The 21,615-nt window shown below is 37.9% G+C and overlaps 3 protein-coding genes across 4 annotated transcripts; all 3 read right to left on the bottom strand.

The window, feature by feature from the left end:
* Positions 1-1,136: 1,136 nt before the first annotated feature.
* Positions 1,137-11,809, bottom strand: unc93b1 (unc-93 homolog B1, TLR signaling regulator). Its single transcript, XM_085913113.1, has 13 exons — positions 11,597-11,809; positions 9,284-9,391; positions 8,991-9,132; positions 8,752-8,905; positions 8,507-8,668; positions 7,751-7,880; positions 5,941-6,034; positions 5,066-5,190; positions 4,580-4,762; positions 3,406-3,679; positions 3,210-3,331; positions 2,653-2,775; positions 1,137-2,011 (listed from the first exon to the last, which is right to left on the bottom strand). The coding sequence occupies exons 2-13, from the start codon at positions 9,380-9,382 to the stop codon at positions 1,754-1,756; spliced, it is 1,866 nt and encodes a 621-aa protein (XP_085769239.1). The 5' UTR covers positions 9,383-9,391; positions 11,597-11,809; the 3' UTR covers positions 1,137-1,753.
* Positions 11,810-11,917: 108 nt separating this feature from the next.
* timm10 (translocase of inner mitochondrial membrane 10 homolog (yeast)) lies at positions 11,918-14,932 on the bottom strand. The gene is made up of 2 exons (XM_085912236.1): positions 14,723-14,932; positions 11,918-13,246 (listed from the first exon to the last, which is right to left on the bottom strand). Exons 1-2 carry the CDS (start codon positions 14,791-14,793, stop codon positions 13,051-13,053), a joined length of 267 nt encoding a protein of 88 aa, XP_085768362.1. The 5' UTR covers positions 14,794-14,932; the 3' UTR covers positions 11,918-13,050.
* Positions 14,933-15,068: 136 nt separating this feature from the next.
* LOC147056597 (uncharacterized) lies at positions 15,069-21,587 on the bottom strand. Of its 2 annotated transcripts, none has more exons than XM_085913060.1 (7): positions 21,361-21,584; positions 20,899-21,022; positions 19,931-20,706; positions 19,445-19,543; positions 18,841-19,219; positions 16,680-18,278; positions 15,069-15,845 (listed from the first exon to the last, which is right to left on the bottom strand). In XM_085913060.1, the coding sequence occupies exons 2-7, from the start codon at positions 20,999-21,001 to the stop codon at positions 15,550-15,552; spliced, it is 3,252 nt and encodes a 1,083-aa protein (XP_085769186.1). In that variant the 5' UTR covers positions 21,002-21,022; positions 21,361-21,584; the 3' UTR covers positions 15,069-15,549. The 2 variants fall into 2 exon arrangements, with proteins under 2 accessions (XP_085769186.1, XP_085769187.1); XM_085913061.1 differs by lacking the exon at positions 15,069-15,845 and adding an exon at positions 16,454-16,612 and having other exon boundaries at positions 21,361-21,587.
* Between the last annotated feature and the right edge of the window lie 28 nt (positions 21,588-21,615).

Raw genomic sequence — 21,615 nt, 5'->3', positions numbered from 1 at the left:
GATATGAGCGAGGAAATTATGCTGGTCGTGACTTTTGCACCTCATGCCCACAAAATACAGTCTCAGAATTAAGACTAAATTATCAATTTCGGGGATTGTTGGAGTACCTATGGTGGATTTTCATTCCTACAACACTAAGGCAATCCATTTTGTATGCTGTAACCTTCTCAATGCAATTCAAGGCATTGTTGTGGAAATTCACTTTTGGTAGGCCTGCTGTAATTTAGAATGTACAAAATAGGAAAAGGAATCTAGTGCACATATGGACAACACTTAACTCTTAGCGGTTTTTTTTTTCCAAGCCATGAAACAGCTGAAACATGAGCCACGACACAGATTGTTGTTTTTTCACTTAATTCCAGATACGTGTGATCGAAGCTTTTACATACTAATCATTTCTTGATTTGGTGTTTCTAATTCTTGAATGTGATGAAAATAAAAATAGGAACCGTGTTTCTTTGCAGTCTCAGCTAATCAAAAGCTCTCCAGGTGACAGGGAATTTTCTATTTAGTCCAATCCAGCACATTACTGCCAAATTGGTAAGACAGAAAATACAACTAAGCCTCAACTGGTCAACTGGTCAATCAAGTTTTGGTCATATACAATTACATTGAAGAACTCTGGTAGAATATCTGTAACCACACTAAATTGTGTGACCTGTCAGATGCAAGAGATGCAGAGATGGTGCAAAATTGACTGTGTTTATTTTTGTATGTTCCTGAGAACGCATGAAACCTCTGTTGTCACTGCATCCCACATGAAAGGTTCATCCAACAAATGTCCGATGACCTTACACTGTGCAACTTTGCGTGGCTTATACAAAGCTCACCTGCCTACTCAGCACTTTGTAAGGGTCGGCAGTGGATGATAGAAAAAAAACACGACTATGCTACATTTTTCCTTCAAAACCTTTTTTTCCACCTCTTCCATACTTCCACTAAAATGGTGTACTTGCACAACAACATCCAAATGGTGTACAGTAATATACAGTATATATACAATTCAGATTCTCGGTAAATTGCAGTCGTTTGTTTTTGAGACAGAGTGGAGAATGTTTTGACTACATCAAAATTTAAACCAGCAGTTTTAAGGGTGTATTGTCTTGGCATTGAATGAAATTCAAAAGTGCAGACAATAAAACTACAAATGTTTTTAATCAGCCACAACGTTGCATACGACAGACATAATAAACAGTTACAGCATTGAAATGGATAGCAAAAAACCAAGAGCAGCTCAACTGCTCTAAATACATTCAAACTCAAACAAAGACAAGGCACAGCAGAGAACACGAGCGGTTCAGCTGAGGGACACAAGAAGAACAGCTGAAACTGGAAGATAAAATGCAACTGAAATTAGAAACCCCAAAACTGATAACTTAAAAGTTCAGCAGAAATTCTCAATTTCTGCAATACATCGGGACTGTGACACAAATCAAATCAAATTGTGGTCTATCTTTGGTTACTGAATCCCTTGAGCGTTAAGCAATAAATTTGGTTTATTATTACTTCAGGCATCGCTTATGATTTGAATGTCGAAGCCAAACGATCAGAATGAATATTTACAAGAAGAGGCTTCAACTCCAGTGCAGCTGCAGCTTCCACATTTGGCAAATTTCCATCAGATTCCATCTGCTCTCTAATTATTGCTTGAAAAATAATCAAATTCATTTGTCCTTAATGGAAAGCTTCAGACAATTTAAATGAATGATGAAACACCAACACGCTCAATCTCTTTCTTTTAATTTTGTTTTTTTCACCTCCGGCCTTCCATCGGCTGGGCGTCGTCCTCCCTGTGCTGGTGATTCTCTGGCCTCTTCCTCCTGGCTCGGAGTGAGTCAGAGCCCTGAGCTCCAGGATCCTGGCGTTCGGCCTCCATGTCCTCCTCTTCAGACTCATTCGTCAATTGTTCCTCTGCCTCTATCTCCCCTTCATCATTTTCGTCATCCTCCTCGCTTCTCTCCGAGTCTGACTCATCTGAGTTGCCATCTTCCAGGTAGCGATAACCTTTGACCTGTGGACACAAATTACATCATTTCTGCAGGGTGTGAGGAATTCCTTTTTGTTGGTAGGTTGAGTGTGACAACAGAAATTTCACCCAATAAAAAGCATGAGCTTTTCAAACACTTATAAAAAGTCTACACACCCCAATTGAAATGCCAGGTTTTGTGATATAAAAAATGAAGACCCCATTAGTCTAAACACAGCATTCTGATTGTTTGGTTTGAAGAATATGAATTAAACAGAAAAAATCCACCTCTTTTGTCCATCTCAAGAGGCAGCCATTTTGCCACTTGCTGTCGAATGAAAATGACATCATAGTTACTCAGGGCTTATGTCACAAACAATCAGAAATTGGTTCTGGGTTTGAATCTAAGCTCAGGCCTTCCTGCATGTTCTTCTCATGCTTGTGTGGGTCTTCTCCGGGAACTACTGGTCTCACTTTTGTCTTGTGGTTATAGTAACTTTACTTACTTGAGAATAATTGTTCATTTTTGGTATATGTGAAGCCCTTTGAGACTTGTGATTTAGGGCTATATAAATAAACTTGACTTGAATTATCTGATATTTTTATGAGACACTGCCATTTTTTGTAATCATTAAAAAAACTTAGTAGATGATGGTATAAGACATTTTTTTTGCCACTCGGATCACCTTGTGCCTGGGTCGAGGAATGCGGGGCAACCTATGGCGCTCGTTCTTGGCTAGGCGGCGTTCCATCAGCCAGTAGCAGTAGCAAGCTAGCAGTAAAGTTGCTAAGATGATGGCAAGTTTAGCCTCAATTGGAGAGATGTGGAAAGAAAGACAAAATTAAAATGGGACATTTTATTTTCAGCATCAGCGCCAATTCAATGCCTTTTCTCTTGGCTCTATTTACAACACACTACATCAAGCAGTTATCTTCAAAAGGTCCTTGATGGGGAAAACTCTTCAAAACTCTTGCTGTCATCATTTATGAGCTCTAGTTCGGATTCCCTTTTCTATGCCTTACCCAAATCCTGATAAATAATTTCATTCGTCAAGAACTGAACCACCTTACATCTCTCTATCTACATATTTGCCATGTCATCATCCGCAGTACATATTTCAAATATCTGGAGGAAAAAGTCATCAGAAAAATAAATAATCAAGTAAAGTACAAGACACATTTAAGTGCAGCAACAACGTATTCCTACTTTGTTACTTCACAGCACTAATTTACAGTTACTTACTCTCATCGGCATCTCTGACCAGAGGTAGACCACAAAGATGGCAATGGCCTGTAACCAGTGATAGATTGTGTAGACAAAGTCTAGACGTTCCTTCTCCTCAGCATATAAAATGCCAAGCAAGGCTGAAACAGACACACAAATATGGATGCTTTATGGTCAGACATGGCACCACCACTACATCTCAAGTGCTACTCACTGCTGACTCCAGTCTTGTTCAGGGCTGTCCCAAGTCCCCACAGCATAGTAATTATCAGAAGAGGGACTTCATAGGCCAAGTTTTGTGGAGTTGGCGAAAACACCATGAGAACCACTAACAGCACCAAATGCACGGTGGCTCCTCCTGCCAGACACACCCAACGCGGGAGACGTAGGAGGCATAGGGACAGGGAAGAGAAGATGGAGCACGAGAGTCCATAGACCACAATCAACAGCCACAGTTTTTGTAGACCCAAAGTACAAACACCATAAGACTGTATGGAGAGAAAAGATTCATAGATAAATACACTTGGCATGATCGTGTACTCTTTAAATAGTATCGGATTTATCTAGTACAGTGGTATCTTGACTTTCGAGTGTGCCAACCTACGGTTTTGTCTATTTGGGGGGAAATCTGATTTGTGAGGAAGCTTTAGAAACTCTGCAACTAGATGGCCACAAGATGGCAGCATTGGACTTCAAAACGTTCAGCCACAATCATTTCAAGTGGTTACATCCAGTGAGTTTTGAACATGCATTTTTTTTTGGGATGGTATTTTGTAAGTTGTTTTTTTTTAACCATGGATGCTAAAAAGTGAGTGCTGGTAAAAAGAAAAAAAAAAAGCTGATGTTCACTGAATTTTATCTTTAAATTCCAGAAAATCTCTGAGCAAGGGGTGGATGTGACTTGGTAAATCAATCCGAGCAAATTACTGCTACATCTACACTATGTACTACTTAATAAGTTGCAAGCGAGCAATAAAGGCGATAATGTCAACCAAGGCAATTAAAATAATTCCTATGTTGCACACCTTGCCAAAGCTACTGAAAGTTTCAAAAATGTGGCGCAAAATGGAGAAGCAAAAACCGTCAAGAATATATTCTGTGAAATTAAAGGGCAAAATTGAAAAACATGTCTAAGTATTATCAATTATTACTATTGTACCTTTTTATTATGTACAATACTGTACAGTGCTAATTTAAAAAAACAAGTGATAAATCAATGTTGATTTCAGGGGGGCTGAAACAGATTAATAGCATTTTCTTTATTTTAATAGCTATGAGGTCAATTCAAGATATAAGTGATTTTTATTTCGAAGCAAGGCACAAATTATACTCATAAGTCAAGGTACCACCGCATACCTTATATTAATGTTTGAATGACAGCAAAGTACCAGGATGAGTCCGGTGATGGCGAAGAGTATTTCAAATCCACTGTAGATGAAGAAAGGGCAGAGAAGGCGTAGGCGGTAGTCCCTCATATGTTTGAAAGGGAGCTGGAAGATGTTACCCCAGCCAATACTACGCAGATCGATTTCCTCTGTCGGGCGGTACGCAGCACCACACAGCACAAGGAACTGAATGAGGTAAAACAATTGAAGTTCACATTTGGAAACTGACAAAAATGGGGAAAGGGCACAGTAACTGAGATTATTCAAGCTAGATGGGAATAAAACAAAACTAAAAAATATTGCAACATCATTTACAGCCACATCATTTAACTTATCAGACATAGCGCTAGTAAGGAGCTAATTGTTACTCCAATGAAAAATTTGATTTTTTTACATTATGTCAACGTGTGTGTTGTAGCAAAATAATTAAATGGAAGAAATCATCCAAACACTATGAAATGCAGGGTCTTTTGGGTGTGCGTTACTTACAATGATCATGGAAAGGAAAGCGAAGCCCATAAGGACGCTCTCCCCGATGATCAGGTTCATGGACTGGGGTAGGAATTTCAGCACAGTGGTGTTGAATCCCGGAACCACACCACTAATTTCGGCCCCTGGTAGGAAAAAGACAAGACCGTTTTACCAAAACCACCTAGAATATCATCTTAGACAGTCACAGCTACAAAAGGGCACATTGTTTCAATTTCAATGAAAATGTACAACACTGTCACCATGACGTAAAATCAACCAAATCTTTGCTTTGAATACACACTAGACTGAAAAGTCAAAACTGGATGAGATGTGATTTTATTTATTTTTTTATGTCTGTGCTGTTTATTTTTTCATTTGGAAGCGTGGAGTTAAGGCTTTAGATTTATGTCAACAATATTCACACAAATACAGCCACGTTTTTCACGTATTTTTCGGATCCACAAATATCTTGATGATTTTCATGTGTTCTTCTTATCCACAAATTTGTTCATGATTATGATTATATTTGTGATTTTCATATGTTTTTTTTTAGAGCCACTAATATATGTACGAGTCGCACATGTTATTAATGTGTGTGCTATGCATTATATTGCAATAATATTGTGTGATTGTGTCGAATCTAACTGAAAAGTTACAGACAAAAAAAATGTATCAGCAACATTTATTATAAAGTGAAAACTTAAATAAACAAATAAATCAATAATTCCCTTCAGTTAACCCGGTTTTAAATTAATCTTTTATTTAAAAAAAAGACAGATTCCAATATTCGTCAAAATGCTGAATGTCTGCGTAAATAAGCGTCTATTCCAACCACACGCATGAACAAAAACTAGCATCACATCACAGTTCCAATAAGGGTGCAGTGACTTTACCACAGCTTTTGACACCGATGAGAACGTGACTGTTGTCAAGAATGCAGTCTTTGAGGATGATACTCATGGGGAGCTCAGCAAAGACAAAGCTCAGCTGGTGAAAGACACAAAAGACAGACAAATCAAAATTGAACCAATCTGCCAAAAAATATTTACAGTATTTTCCGCACTTAGATTTTTTTTTAATAATTAAGGTGTGTCTTTAATAAGGTATGCCTTTTGTATGGACCAAATTCCAAAATCTTGAAATGTTGCTGTGTGGCTGCTGTCACACAGGGACATAATATGTAGGCGTAACCCGATGAACCAATCATCAATATGTTGTACGTAAAATACGTAGACCTGGGATGTAAACCAATCAGAGAACTTTACGTAATGTGTGGAGTGGGGACAATTCACCTGTGAGGATAAGTGGTGATGAAAAGGGAGGATCCAATGTATAGTGCAACATGCCAAAGTGGGCTAAAGTCAATCACACCTCAATTTCTTCCCCAAAACACGTCATGTATAATATTATAGAAATATAGAGGCCTCAAATTCCTGGACATTTTCTGAATTGTGTCAAATGGGTGATACAAAGCTATGACGTCACCCTCAGGTTACGTGAAATTGGTTTAGTCTCCTCTTCATCTCGGAGTGAGTGACAGTGTTGGGGGGGATGAGAAAACTATCGACTGATGTTCTTGTCGAATGTTAAATAAGTGAGATGGACACAAAAAGGTCAAAGCCATCATTCTTAATTTTTCAAAAATGATTGTTGTTCTCCACCAATTTTATGTATAGTTTATACACACTAATAACGGTAATGTTCAGAATTGTCCCATTGTCTTTGTGCACTTTAGAAAGTGTTTGATTGCAATAGTGAAACTTGTGCAATTGAGAAAAGTAATTTCACTTTGTCACGTTACTAAAAAACATCTGTGTAATTTTTTTTTTCTACGGGGTGCTTGGAAGAACAGTAACCCCTCGTTTATTGTGGATAATTGGTTCCAAAACCACCCCGCGATAAGTGAACCGATCATCCTCTCATCTGTACATTTTCTGTGTCAATAAATGTATATGAAACCATTTAAGTGCATATGTTATTATTAGAACATCAAATAACAATTTCAAACATGTAAATAATACATTAATAGTATAAATAACATACAGAAAATATTGTATAAATATTGAAAATATAAATATACGTGTGTGACTGTAGCTGTGACGTTCTGTTGTTAACCTTGGTTAAACAGAGACCTCTAGTGGTCACAAGTTACCATAGCAGCGCTATGCGCATTTTGTAGATGTATATATAGATGTAGCTAAAGCATACCTACTGTAAATATGATTTTAGGACTCTTTTATTATTATAACAACTTTTTATAACAAGGTACAATACTGTAAATATGTTTTCAGAAGTCTTTTATCATAACAACTTCTTATATAACAAGTACAACACTGCAAATGTGTTTTTAGAACTCTTATTATAACCACTTTTTTTTTTTGCCTGGAAAAAATCCGCAAAGCAGTGAAGCCGCGATAAACGAATAAGTAATTTTGTAATAAGTGTTTCGTACTTGCCAAAATAAAAAAATCAAATCAACTAACTGTGCCATGCTCCCATTTCATTGTTTTGTTTTGTTTTTTATTTTGTTTGTTTACCGTAAGTCATGATATTTTAAATATTAAATATGATATTCGAACCTTATAAACATAACTTGGTGAAATAGCTTAAGTTTAAATGTAAAAACAAATCTTGTTTTTGGGGAACTGGTGTTATATTTTATGCACGTCCAAACGTGTCTTAATGTTTTGTGGAGGGACTCACATGAAAGATGATACTGAAGACTGACTGGAAGATGATGATATATTTGTGGCACGCTCCTTTTGGAATCTTCTTCTGCTCCTGTACATGCTCTTCCTTATAGTTGGCATATTCATAATACTGTTGTGCCATCCTGTGTGTGACAGCATGACTCGTCAGGAATATTAGTTTTTCGTAACTGTTCATCGCAAAGGTAGCATTTCTCAAATCTTATACAACACTGTGATCAATATAAAAGCATAGTACTATAGTAAGCCTACTTTTTTGCATGCATTAATACTTCACCTTAAATATAACACTGTCGATACTGCAGTACATAGTACAGTAGGATCTGATCAGCATGTGGCAGAAATTCAGATTATACATAGAAAATCTGAACTACCATGTACAGAATAGAAAAGTGAGAAATCTCTTTAGAGAAAAGTGTATATATATACTATTATACTATATATACTATATATACACTGTAGGCATTACAGTGCTGTCTTCTGAGTTTCTTTGGGCCCAAAATTCTCATTCACATCACAACAATTATATTCACTATTGAAAAAAAGTCCAGATTCGCCTGTAAGAAAAGTCTAATGAAAATGCATAGAAATATGCTTGATGTCCTCGAGTGACACAATGATGTGACAGTTGTGACAAGTAGTTTTGAGAAAGAAAAATGTAATCTGATTTTATGAGGTAATAATTTGCTGTGGAGTGCATTTTTCCATCTTTTCTAAAAAAAATGTCATCCTTTATGATCCTTGCACTCACCTTGTGATATAATTTCCAAGGGAGGCCCATAGTGGTACAATGGCCACGCCGATAGCAATGGCAGATGGAACCAAGGTGTAGTAACGCTCCCAGTAATTGGTCGAGACAAAAAATGCATAGATTCCTGAGGCCAGAAACATCATCCACTTGGTTCCTAGAAATCTTAGATCAATCAAAACATGAGGATTACATGGTTTAGGATAAGCAATGTTTGATTGAAGGAATCATTGTATGTGCTTGTCTACCTGATGAGAATGGGGGTATACAGCAGGCCTACAATGGGCGTGAGGTTGATTCCCCTCAGCATCTTCCGATCAATGTCTTGTAAACCCAAGTTGCTGTACTTTACTTCACGATAAGTCATATCGTAATGAAGAATAAGTTGCAGCTGAAGTAACCCTGGAAAATGCACATCACAGAATACACAAGTGAGTTTGTGGTCTGCGTCCCGACTCATATCAAACTATGACTGGCGACTTCTGACCCATGTACACGCTGTACGTAATCATGGCTCCAATGCTGGCTGCCAGAACATTCTTGATGACTCCGAATCGCTTCCTTCTGTAATATTTTCTTTCTTCCTCCTCCTCATTGTATTCTGCCTGTGGACCCAGAAACTCCTCCATCTTTGAGAAACAGTGGTTAAATGCGCACAAGATAGTCAGAAGAGAGTCATTTTATCTGCAATCAGGAAAGAGGTACTTAGACCTAAAGTCTGATTATCACATGGTCCAAACACTGAAGGCTTTGTATAATACTGCGCGTTCAAACACTCACCTGGCCCTCCATGTTGTCTTCTTGCTGCATTACAGCAGCAGCGCCATTGATAGGCGCTAAACCCTGATCATCTTCTTTCAACTCTTCCACCATATCCATGGTTGCAATCTGGTGACCAGAAGGAGTACAACACCAAAGTAATGAACATTTCATGAGTTGTAATCGTGTACTCATCAAATACATTTTTCTATTTAATTACAATGTATTCCATATTAGGAGGTACCAAACATTTTACTAACATTGGGGAACTACTTCTTAAATATGACCGATGAAAGATGGACAGGCCTGAGTCACATAAAATATTGTTGTATAGTACTATATTTTCTTTGGTTGCATGTTGGCCTTAATTTGAGTCACTGCTGACATGTTAACAGTAATTTATTTGGTAAAACCTCAAAGGCAAATGCAGTTCAACAAACATCACCAAATTGTGAGTTTCCTCCCCGGTGACACTTTGCCAGGGCTCGACTGCAGTCACCTTCATGTGCTTGTTTGAGCACACACAGACAAAGTACAAAGTACTCAACGGTATCAGAGTAGGCGTGTGTGTGTGTGTGTGTGTGTGTGTGGGGTGGGCAATTATTTGATGTCGTAAATAAAATATGTTCAATTTTTTTAAGGAACATTTGATTTTCACACATCCAATCACTCTGTCCACTTCTATATGACAGGCTCTTAAACACAATAGGGCACTGTTTAATTTTTTTAACACAGCATGCAGTCGATGCCATGTATGTGCGGTGCACCCTTATTTTTCGTTGAGTTATTGAAACAGGAACTGAAATTTTACATTTGAACAGTTTCACGGGAATCATAATGTAACTCACACGATTCTCGAGACTCAATGCCATAGACTGATTGATGAAATTATGCTCTTGCGTGTACACTGCTACATTCACGCAAACTGTTCCACTACCACACAATCATGAGTGTGCGTTTCGGTACCAACACATCACATAGTACCGTTTGAGTGTATGTACCATTCGGTTGGAACCAAAACAAGTACTGACTTTGTATGAGTCATTGAATGTTTTTCTTGATTAACGTGGGATAAACCCCTTGAGATGTAACATCTCGTTTGCGAGAGGGTCCCACACAAAAACATAACAGAGCAAGCATAACAGCACACCAATCAGAAGACACAAAAGAACAGAAAGAAACAAAATAAAACTATAGACAACCATCAACACAAGGAATCAAGTATAGTGTGATAATAAAATAAGAAATAGAAACACTGACAACAGGGTCATAAATAATTAAACATGATATTTTTATTGAAGGCATTCAAACTGTTCCCACAAAGAAAAAGCTGAACAACTGTCTAAAATAAGATAAAGGTGAACAACTGTCTAAAATAAGTCATGGTAAGATGAAGAGTTCAGATTCAATGGAAAATACAGGAACTAGTTCTGATGAATTTTCTATTTTGTGCATGCAGTATCACAAACTATATTAGTTGTACTATGTTCATCTTGTTTTCAATTGTGAATTACTTTTGTGGTTCTTTTATCACAAACTAATTATTTAGGTTTCATTACCTGACATGTTTCGGCAATCACTTACGCCTTCATCAGAGTGTCACCGGTGTCGTTGTGACGCGTCTTTATCAGCTGATCACATACTATATTGTTCCTCCTGTCCGTTCCTATTCATTTAACACATTATTCTTGCTTCTCTATGGCACTTCCCCATTTGTTAATTGCTTCAGTCACTTGTTTTACTAAAAACAACTATGTTGAATTTATCAAAATTGTTGACAGTCTTCTAGCTCATGTCCCTCAGGGGTATGTTGATATATATATATATATATATATATATATATATATATATATATATATATATATATATATATATATATATATATATATATATATATATATATATATATATATATATATATATATATATATATATATATATGTGTGTGTGTGTGTGTGTGTGTGTGCGTGCGTGCGTATATATATATATATATATATATATATATATATATATATATATATATATATATATATATATATATATATATATATATATGATCCTGATCATTTAAAACGCAGAAATCAAGGAGGACAGCGACCCATTAAGACTGAGTTTAACACCACTATAGACTACTAGAAAAATAAGAACCACTTATCTACTAAATATTTTATCCTCAAGATTATTGGCAAGGTTGTCCTTATTTTACCACAAATTGTACTTCGTTGTTAACCTAAATGTGATTGACATTAAGGTTAGCATTAAAAAAAAAGTTTTGTGTTTTCAAAAGTAGATTAAAAAAAACTGAAGCATCGCATTGACATCGTGCAAACTCACCTCAGTTCGAGAGCGTATTTGACGGTGGCCGCCCCTTTCAACTCTTTAAATGGGTCAGACGTGGCAAGATCTTCCAGAGTCCACCTGTGGTCAAGCACCATGCAGCACAAACGCTTCGAACAACGTCGTGGATTGGTAAAGCTTCCGCTTTCCAGTGTGTGGACTACAGGTATATAATAAAAGGAGTTTCGAGAGGAACTGAAAGTCGTTTCTCTTCACTTCCTCCCCATCTGCTACTGTTTGTCTTAAAGTGACAAGCACAAATTTGCCGGCCCCGGCTCCCTCAATGGTTGTAATAATAACAGCAATATCCGCCTCAGCGAGGGCATACGAAATTTGCTTTATTCACGTTAGGGGGAATAACATTGCAGTTCCGCCGATATGCAGTCGGACGACTGACTGACAGAATTACGGCATCACACAAAATAAAACGGATTTTAAAAAAAGAAAAAACATGGTCCACTTACGATACAATCTGCACAAGAATGATAAATGGTATACATGATATTTAAATGGTAACATTTATGAGATTATCTGAGGAGGCCAATGACGTACATAACTCAATGTCTTTAAACCGCGTGCGTGTGCGTGCGGGCCCGCGTCTTCACAATTCATCGCACAGAATAATTATTTCTCATCGTAATCATATATCCACCAATTATATTGATTTTTGCTGTAGTTTTTGCACAAACTCAAGGGCTCCACTGTAGTCCTTCAAGGGACCCAAGGTCGTTTGACAATGACCCGAGGGGGGTTGGCATAAAATCGGTCAGTATATTTAGTATCGCTCATTATTAATGTAGAAGCTTGAGTTGGCCTTAAAGTGTAGCAGGCAAGCTTGAAGACAGACAACAATATAATGGAAGGTTTCAGGAGAGTTCCAAGAGGCAGGTGACGTTCCTCGTGGGGTTAACGCCAAAGAAATCAGTTGGTAAACTTCTCATATTGATGCATAAAGGATCATGATTATTATTAGCAGTGGTTCAAGTTGACTATTGAATAAATTGTAACTGTGAGTGGATCAACAAAAAGGTACAGTATCCTGAACTGAAGACAGGAACAGTTATGACATACTGCATTTAAAAATCTATGTACATATGACTGAGTCAAAGTACAAAACATAAAAAAAAAAGAGAATATATGCATACATACTCCAGTAACCCAATCTGAAGGACCAGGCCTGATTGAATATATCAGTCCACATCTAAAGAAGTTGCTGAGACTGTTTCTCAAGTACTTTAAGGTGTCATAATGCAAGTGAACACAGTGCTCAGACCCTTTTATGTAACCCTCAAATGCAGCCAACGGTTTCTCCCACTGGACCCACATGAACTTAAATTCGGATGCATTCACCCACAAACACGTCTCAAATAAAACTCTCGCTTTTAAGAGTTCACCCAACCAAATTTTGTTTGGCATGATATTTTGTGGAAGTCTTAGGCATCTCTGCGTCACTATCCGCTGCCGACAGCTGCTTTCCTCATCAAGTCCTCATCTTGGACCGAGAGCTCTGTTAGCTTGCGTCCCAGCCTCTCGTGGAGGTCCAGGTATTTGGCCACGCAGCGGTCCAGGCACACAGACTCGCCCTTTGTCAGCTCTGCCTCTTTGTAATGTGGCGGCACACACTTTCGATGGCAGGCGTTGGTCATTCTGGAAATGCAATGTATTTAAGCCATTATTCATTTGAAGTAACGTTTCATTTTCCATGGCTAACTTTTTACTATTCTATGACAAGTAATATTTTGGAGAAATAGGCAAAGTACACAAACACCTCAATCAACTTTATATTCGACAGTTGTCATTACAGTTAAAAATGGGTGTTTTCTTCGCTATATTTAATATTGTTAATCTTTTTAAATTTGAATGACAGTTAAAACATTAAGAAGTTACTTAAACATCCAAGTTAAAGGTTTAATAAATCGACAGTTTGGTGAGTTAGTGCGCCATTGTCTACTAAATGTCTGTGAGTTAATCACAGGCATTTTAGAAAAAGCCATGGATTTAATGGAGAATGTTATGTTTCATGCACTTTCTGTTGGCCTCTTTAAAACATCAAACGATTTTATTGATACCAAATATGACACTACAACGGCTGTGGTTGGTGATGTCAGATTTGCTCCATGTGTTGCAGTGCTGTACAGGAGATGCACTGGAGAACGTCCTCAAAGTTTGCACTATTTGGTCAAATAACATCTGAGAACTTTCAGAAATTTATCTGCTGTGCAAGTCATGGTCAGGGTCTGATATTCCTGTCCATATTGTCTGCGAGGTCCAAAACGTTATTATCATGAAACATAAATGCTCATTGATAAATCCATAGCATTTCCTAAAATGTCTGCAATTACCTCAAGGCGGAGCTTGTGCTGAAACAAGCGATTTAATTGGTGTTGGATCAGCGCGAGTCCCACCCATTGAGCTTGATGGGACAGAATGACAGATCAAATTAATTCATGACAGAGGAACAAGAGTGGCACAATGAAATAAATTCTGAAATAAATAATTATTGAAATATAAACAAATATATTAAAATAAAACAAATACTGAAACTAATTCATACATACTATTTTAACTAATTATTTATATATATATATATATATTAATAGTGAATTCATTCTTTTATTTATTTTGGTACTCTTGGACCTTCATAGCACTGTCTAGTAAATAAATACAAAATTGAACATCTGTTGCAAAATACTCTATTTGTCAAACATCTGTTCTCATACATTCATATAGACATATTGCTCAATCTTGTCGTCGAATTTGATGAGTCGATTTAAAAAAATAAAATGAAAAAATTCTAAAAAAATCCCGATTGTGTAAATCCTGGTTCATTAAATTGGAGCCTATAATTTAGGGTTTTGTGACTAATACCGAACAATAAGTTTTCTTTATTGTGCTTGACGTGAACAAGTGAGGAGCCCTGAATGACAAGAACCACACTAGTTTAAATGCGACATCTAGTACGTATTTCGAACTAATTCCGAGCTCGCACACTGGTTTCGCGAGGAACTATAATTGATAGTATAATTGATTCAACTCAACGCTAAACGAGAGAACCGTAGTTGGATGAATGAAACGATGGTGCCACTGCAAAAGCTAGCTGAGGTTAGCTGATTCCAACTTTACCGGTTGTACATATCAGCCATCATCTCCACCTCCAACTCCGCCGCCAGTTGCTGCGCCTTCATGGGGTCCATGACGTGTTCCAGTGCAGTTTTTCTGAGCGTCTTATTGACCTGCTCTCTCTGACAATGAGGTTGCCGGTGAGGTTTGAGTAACCTTCAAGTTGTAAGCATACACGTGCATTCTGTTTCCGTCACCGCTTCCGCTGTCAATAAAGGTAAATTCCTAGTCATTGTGATAATAGCGCGCCCTCTGCTGCAATGTAGCGGTACTCTCAGTCTGGTGAAGCAATATACAGTATATACAATTTAAAAAAAGAGGGACACAGGATAAAATGTAAATTGACATGTTGAAATCAATAACAAATTTTATTGAAAGTGTTTTTTGTAAATACAGACTTGTTTACATTCAATGTTAATTTGCTAAATGATTTTTTAAATCATATTAGTAGCCATCCACTTTTGAAACAAAAAACGATTTAAACACAACATAAAAAAGCAACATTTTAAATTCTTTAGCCGGTTATAAAAATAAAGTAAGCGAGGTTCTTTTGTTGCCATCTTACACAAAAAAACAACTGGGGGAAAAAAGCAACATTTTATCTTCTTTAGCAGATTAGGAAAATCTGCAAATAAAATAAGTGCGTTTCTTTTGTTGCCATTTTACACAGACCGATCAACTGGTAAGGGAAACACAACAAGAAAGAATGTATTATACATAGATGGTCAATCAATTCAGACATCTGACATTGGCACGAAATCTAAGTAAAAGCCAGAGAGAAACAAAGAGAACATTAGGAATGACCACAACACCAAAAACGTACACACACATCAGTCTGACTCATCACCCGTCACGTCAATTTCTCCCTCCTCTTCACTTGGTGTAGTATCAGCATCAATGGGTATGCACTGGCCGATTAAAAGTATCTTTTCTGGGGAAGAGAGTATATCGTCTACCTCAACGATATCTTCTTTGTTACGTTCTGGGTTTACTGGTGACAGGTATGTGCTGATTTGGGGGTTCACGGTAGGCTCCGAAGATGCTTGATTTTCTGGGCATAGATGTCTGTCATTAGGAGAGCAACCTGGGTTGTTATTTTGAGGTGGCATCCCAACAGGCGTCAGTCCTGCAAATCCAAAGTGAACAAGTCGCCAACTTCTTGATATTTTTGGTTGATTAAACATAAAAACGCAAGCATTTATATATTCAATGGGAGTATGAAGTCGAAAAAAACATTCTTGTCCTAACACTTGTTCTCTTTTATTAGAAATTATGTTATATTAATACTTAAGTAGGTCATTTCTACCCAGAGTAAAAAAAAATAATGATAAAAAAAAACCTCTGTGTTAAAATAATTGAATTTATGAGTGACATATTGACACATTATTCAATATATACGTGATTAAAAAAAACAGAGAGAGAGAGAGAGAGAGAGAGAGAGAGAGAGAGAGAGAGAGAGAGAGAGAGAGAGAGAGAGAGAGAGAGAGAGAGAGAGAGAGAGAGAGAGAGAGAGAGAGAGAGAGAGAGAGAGAGAGAGAGAGAGAGAGAGAGAGAGAGAGAGAGAGAGAGAGAGAGAGAGAGAGAGAGAGAGAGAGAGAGAGAGAGAGAGAGAGAGAGAGAGAGAGAGAGAGAGAGAGAGAGAGAGAGAGAGAGAGAGAGAGAAATTTATCCATGCACATTTAGGAGTGGCACAACCAAGAAAAAAAGTTAGGTAAATCAGTACGAGTACAAAAAAGTTAATCGCAAGTCCTGTTGACACGTGTCCATTAAATATCGTGTCGCAAATCCTTGTATTCTGTTTTCATGCATGTTTCACACAGACTCCCAAATAGAATTGGGACTTGTAGATTCAAATTTCTTTCTTGTAAGTTTTCATCATCATGTTGACTTCCACTAAAATGAAATGAACCAAATGAAATAAATGCATAAATAAAAACATCAAGTACATGCACAGTCATACCTTGTATGGGGGTCTTCTGTGCTTGGTCCCTCTCAGCATGTTGAGTAAATGATTCTTTGGCCTCATCCAAAGAAGGATGCTCAGCAGTTAAGAAAGTGCTCCGCTTTCTAAAAGAGCTCTGGGAGTCTTGTTCTTGTAATTTGTCCTTATCTGTTGATGGCTTGAGAATTTGACAGTGATTCACATCATTGACCTTTGCACAGGTTTCTTCCTGAAGTGGAATTCTGCCAATGTCTTCATGATCATCTCCATTGAAGGACTTTTTACCAACTTCTTGGCTAACTGATTTCTTTTTGAAGTTGTGCCGTTTTTTACCAACTTCTTGGCTTACTGATTTCTTTTTGAAGTTGTGCCGTTGTTTACCAACTTCTTGGCTAACGGATTTCTTTTTGAAGTTGTGCCGTTTGCTGAAAGCAATCTTCTGTTTGGACGCATTGTTGTCAGCTTTGGCAGCGCTCATTGAAACCACCTGCTCCTTTCCCCTTCCTTTCCTATTTTTGGGGCCTTTTATTTTCATTTTATGACTCTTTTCCAGATCTATCTTGAAGAATTCCTCTCCAATTTTCTTCTTGTTTTTACTCTTGGATATGACTGGAGCAGAAGTGTTTGGAGAAATAAGTGCTTTTGTGTTTTTTGGTGCTCTGCCACTTTTGGGCTTGAAGAGACAGACTTGGTTGGATGCAATAGAAAATCTTGGGACCTTTGCGTTTGCATTGGTGAAGCTTTGTGTGCATGTGACACTTGGAGGCGATTGAATTGTTTTCCGTAAGCCCCTGGTCTTGATGCGGGTTTGCTTTGTATTTGTTGATTTTGGAGGTTCTGCCGTTATGGTTCTCTCTTTAACAAGGTTACTTGCGGTTGATAGTTGATTCTGTGTGACTGAAAGAACGGCTGGAGAACCTTTGGCCATGTTTCTTTCTTTTGCCAGGACATTGTTTCGTGACAAACTAACTGAGCAAACACTCAGGTTTTTTTCACTCAGAAGTGCATTACAATTTGAAGCAATGGCATCTTGAGGATAGTCCACACATTTTTTTCTTTTTTTAGGAGGTGCAATACCATCCAAAGCAACACTTTTTTTATGTACTAAAGTTCTCTTTATCTTCTTAGGGTAAGACTTTCTTTCAGCGGCAGTTGGACACGCCCCTACGGCGTTCCTAATGCAAGGTAGAGTTCTACAGCTTTGGCTTTGCTGTGATTCATACTCAAAGTGCTTCGGGAATGGCTTTGGCCAGCAGTTTCGACGTGTCTTCAATGAAGGGGGCTGTTCATCTTCTCTATGAGCAATTGGAAAAACAAGTAATCCAGAATGTTCTATGAGCAAGGGTATCGTACAGCGAGGCAATTGATAATTGCTAGCGGTTAGGTCATCAGTTTCTGCCGAAGTGAAGGGCTCAATCGGAGAGAGGCATCGAGGGAGCCGCATATGGTTCAAACAAGGTGACGAAAACGCAGACAAGGGATGCGGCTCCTGGACTGGTCGGTAATTTTGCTCCAATGATCTCACAGATGAGAGATCCAAATTAAACGGTTTCTCTGGGATTTTCATACTACTCAGATCAACAAGTGGCACACTTTTACAGTTGAGCTGTTTCTGATCTGTACACAAAGAAAAAAATACAAAAACAAACAGCATTGTGTTAAAAAAATCTTTGGATTGCTACTAACTGACAGCCCCTAAATAATGGCATTTTGCTCTTGAAATTCATTTTTTCATCAATTCATGCCTTACACCAACCATTGCCAACAATTCCTACATGAAAAATTCAACATTGAAATTCTCACCCAAAAAATACTCAAAATGATTAAAAAAAAAAATCTATAACTTCTACATTTTTGACCATTCCAACTTTAACTGTTCTGCTTATCCGTACTAATGCCAAAAATTCCCATGTACCAAAAAAATTACATTTTCAACATTACACTACCTACAAAATATTACAAATTGATATATTTTTTTTCATTTTCCTTTAGTAATTTCTACATTTTTAATCCATTTCAACTTTTCCATCTTAAAACTGTTCATCTTATCCAAATGTGACGTGATGACCATCGATCTATTTGCGGCTATGACATGTAACAAACCAAACATTTGACAGCGGCTAAGAAAATACACGTGTTAAGTAAAAACAAAAAAATACAAAAGCTTGCATGCACATACCTGTGTATGTTGGTATCTGCTCACTTCGTTCCACAACGTTCTGGAAATACTGACATTCAGCTGAAGGGGTGGCTGAAAGTATCTTACTTCTCCCCGTGTCACCCTCTGGACTTCCCAAGTCAGTCAGAATGTTCAGACCCATCATGATGTCCTCCAACAACTTCTCTACCTGCTCATCAGATTCTTCTGAAAGGTCGTGAGGCTGTGGAACAGATGCCGACTGAAGAGTTCCACTTTGGTGTGGAGCAGTGCAATCAATGACGTGATGTGACGCTTCAGATGTAGTACTGGGATGGGATGGAAGTCTATCGGAGTTGCTGGCTTCACCTTGTTTAACATGGTTATGGATGGAAGTCTGGGCTCCAGCTGGCAAGCCTTCCTACAAAGGCATGACCAATAAGACCAATATTTATATATATATATATAATATATATATTATATTATCTTTATTCTATCCACAAATACTAAACTGTATTGTTGCATCAAAGCTGCAAGCATTGTGTGTCTTCAATTGCAAAATTCTTGTAAATCAGAATCAAACCTTTCCATGAAATATTTGGAGGCTAAAGCAAAGTTAGTGAGTCTCTGACATAATGTATTTTACCTGAGGTAAAGGGGTGAACCCTGACATTGTCTCATCCTCGTCTGGAATAGTCACAACCTCCCATAGTCTTTCTTTTGACCTCCTTCTCCTCAGTTTCACCTGCAAAGCAGAATATCAACACGCTACTTTATTTTTCCTGACTAGGATATAAATGTAAAAAGTCACTACACACAATGAAAAAATTAAACATGATGTGACTGAAAAGCCACTTGTGGAACGCCTATCATAATAGGGGATCATTATGGGGTGTATGTTTGTAAGTTGTGCCCTTTTTCTAACACTCTGGATCGTGGAAAGGATGTGTTCCACAAATTTGGAAAAAATAAAGGAAAACTCTGTGTGTGGGTGATTATTTTAGCTATGGTCAGCAGAAACACTTATTCAACTAAACGTGTATTAAAGTAAATGTAATCAATGTCAATCCACGCACTTGGACCTGAATAATGAAAGGTGATGGAAAATTGACGATGAGCCCAAACTATTTACCTTGACAGATAATTGTGTTGACTCCATCATCTTGGTAAATACAGGCCTCCTTTCTGTTGAATTGGCATTTTCAACTTTTGACATCTTCTCAGCTTCATCTCTGCTAGTCTTGCTCTTGTCTTTTGTTTGAGTCAGCAAAAGAGTACTACCAGTAGAATCAGAACATTCATTCTGAGGCTTCTGGGAGAAGGACGTGTCATTGTTGGAACTGCAGCACCGATTGCTGGACACTTGGTTATTTGATGTTGGATTTGTAACAGATGCAGAGGGTTTATGTGAACATGACTTGCAAGTATCTAATGGGATGTTTCGAAGTTGACATGTGATGTGCTCTGGGGTTACAGGTTCACATAGATTTTCGAACGGAATTTGTGTCCCGTTGGATACACAACTTGTCTTCTCCACTGAATGATGAGTATCTTTCCCAATTCCGGCCATCTTAGAATCCACTTGTGAACAACATTTACTGCAACACCTGACCCGATTCTCCTGGGGCTCCATCTCCTTTGTTGCCTCATTTCTATGTTGTTCTACGAGGGGTGCAAACCCAAATTTCTGGACTGCGTTCATCACATCACTGTGTTCCACACTTCCTTTTACCTCCAACTCTCCTGAGTAAATAAGGCCAACCAGTTTCAACAGGGTGTGGGCCTTCAAAGGCTGAAGCTGGATCTGACGTTGTTGCCCATTTGGAGGAGAAGGCGTGGCTGACAGCTTCTGAGAGAAGTAAGGACTAAACGCCGCTAGAACACAGCTATGGATGGGCACCGAGATACCTTCACAAGAGAAAGATGGAAAGCAATCATGTCACATACTTTGGATTAACGCAAAAAAAATCATCATTAGAACTTTTTTTTTTTTTTAATTACAAACTAGGATTTTGGAGAAATGCATCATTTTCATCCATATATTTCATCATTAACATCATTTGAAAAAGTTTTGGGTTTTTTTTACACACTAGGCCTCACCCTCAGTTTGCAAAAGTGTATCACAGAATTGGGCGCTGTTTTGTTGTCTCCGGAGCTCTCCAAGAAGCTTCATCTCATAGTCCCACAATTGGTAGTGCTGCATGTTTCCAGTCGCATTGGGGAGCTTACAAACATAGTAAAAAGTACCCAAACAGTCAGTCTTGCAAATTTTTGGGCTCTATTCATACATTACAAACGTATGAATGTTGCCATTGGCCACTATTCTGAGCAGGTTGCCGCACTTCAAATGTCTCTCATTAATAGCCGTCCGCGTGGTCTTGGTGAAAATTTTCAAATTAAAAACTTATATTCACTTTCCTAACGCTATAAGTAACCATTAGCGGTAGATTGTATCTGCATAAAACGGCAGCTAATAGTCAAGTCGATGAAAGTATGGCGACGGTGCAGACTCGTTAATTACAAGCAGGTTAAATGGCATGCCAACACATGAGCATTACTTACCAAAATCTTATAGTCCCTCGTACTATTTTTCCCCCCATACAACAGAAATGCATCTAAAATGCAATGTTATCAAAAAATAGTCGTTTATGTTTAATCTCAGTTGCTAACGTTGGTTTTGAGTTTGGTGCTCCGTCCACAAAGTGGCCATGGCGCCATAGGCAGGGCCGGGCAAGTAGCGATGATGTCATAGCGAAGGACTACAGGCACATTTGGTCAGGGCTGCTCTAATCGTTTAAAATGTTATTTTTGTTCTCA

The sequence above is a fragment of the Syngnathus leptorhynchus genome, chromosome 5, assembly GCF_054491065.1.
Source record: "Syngnathus leptorhynchus isolate UIUO chromosome 5, UIUO_Slep, whole genome shotgun sequence".
Taxonomy (NCBI): domain Eukaryota; kingdom Metazoa; phylum Chordata; class Actinopteri; order Syngnathiformes; family Syngnathidae; genus Syngnathus; species Syngnathus leptorhynchus.
The sequence above is the reverse complement of the archived record's forward strand: the minus strand, read 5'-3'. Positions and strand labels throughout refer to the sequence as shown.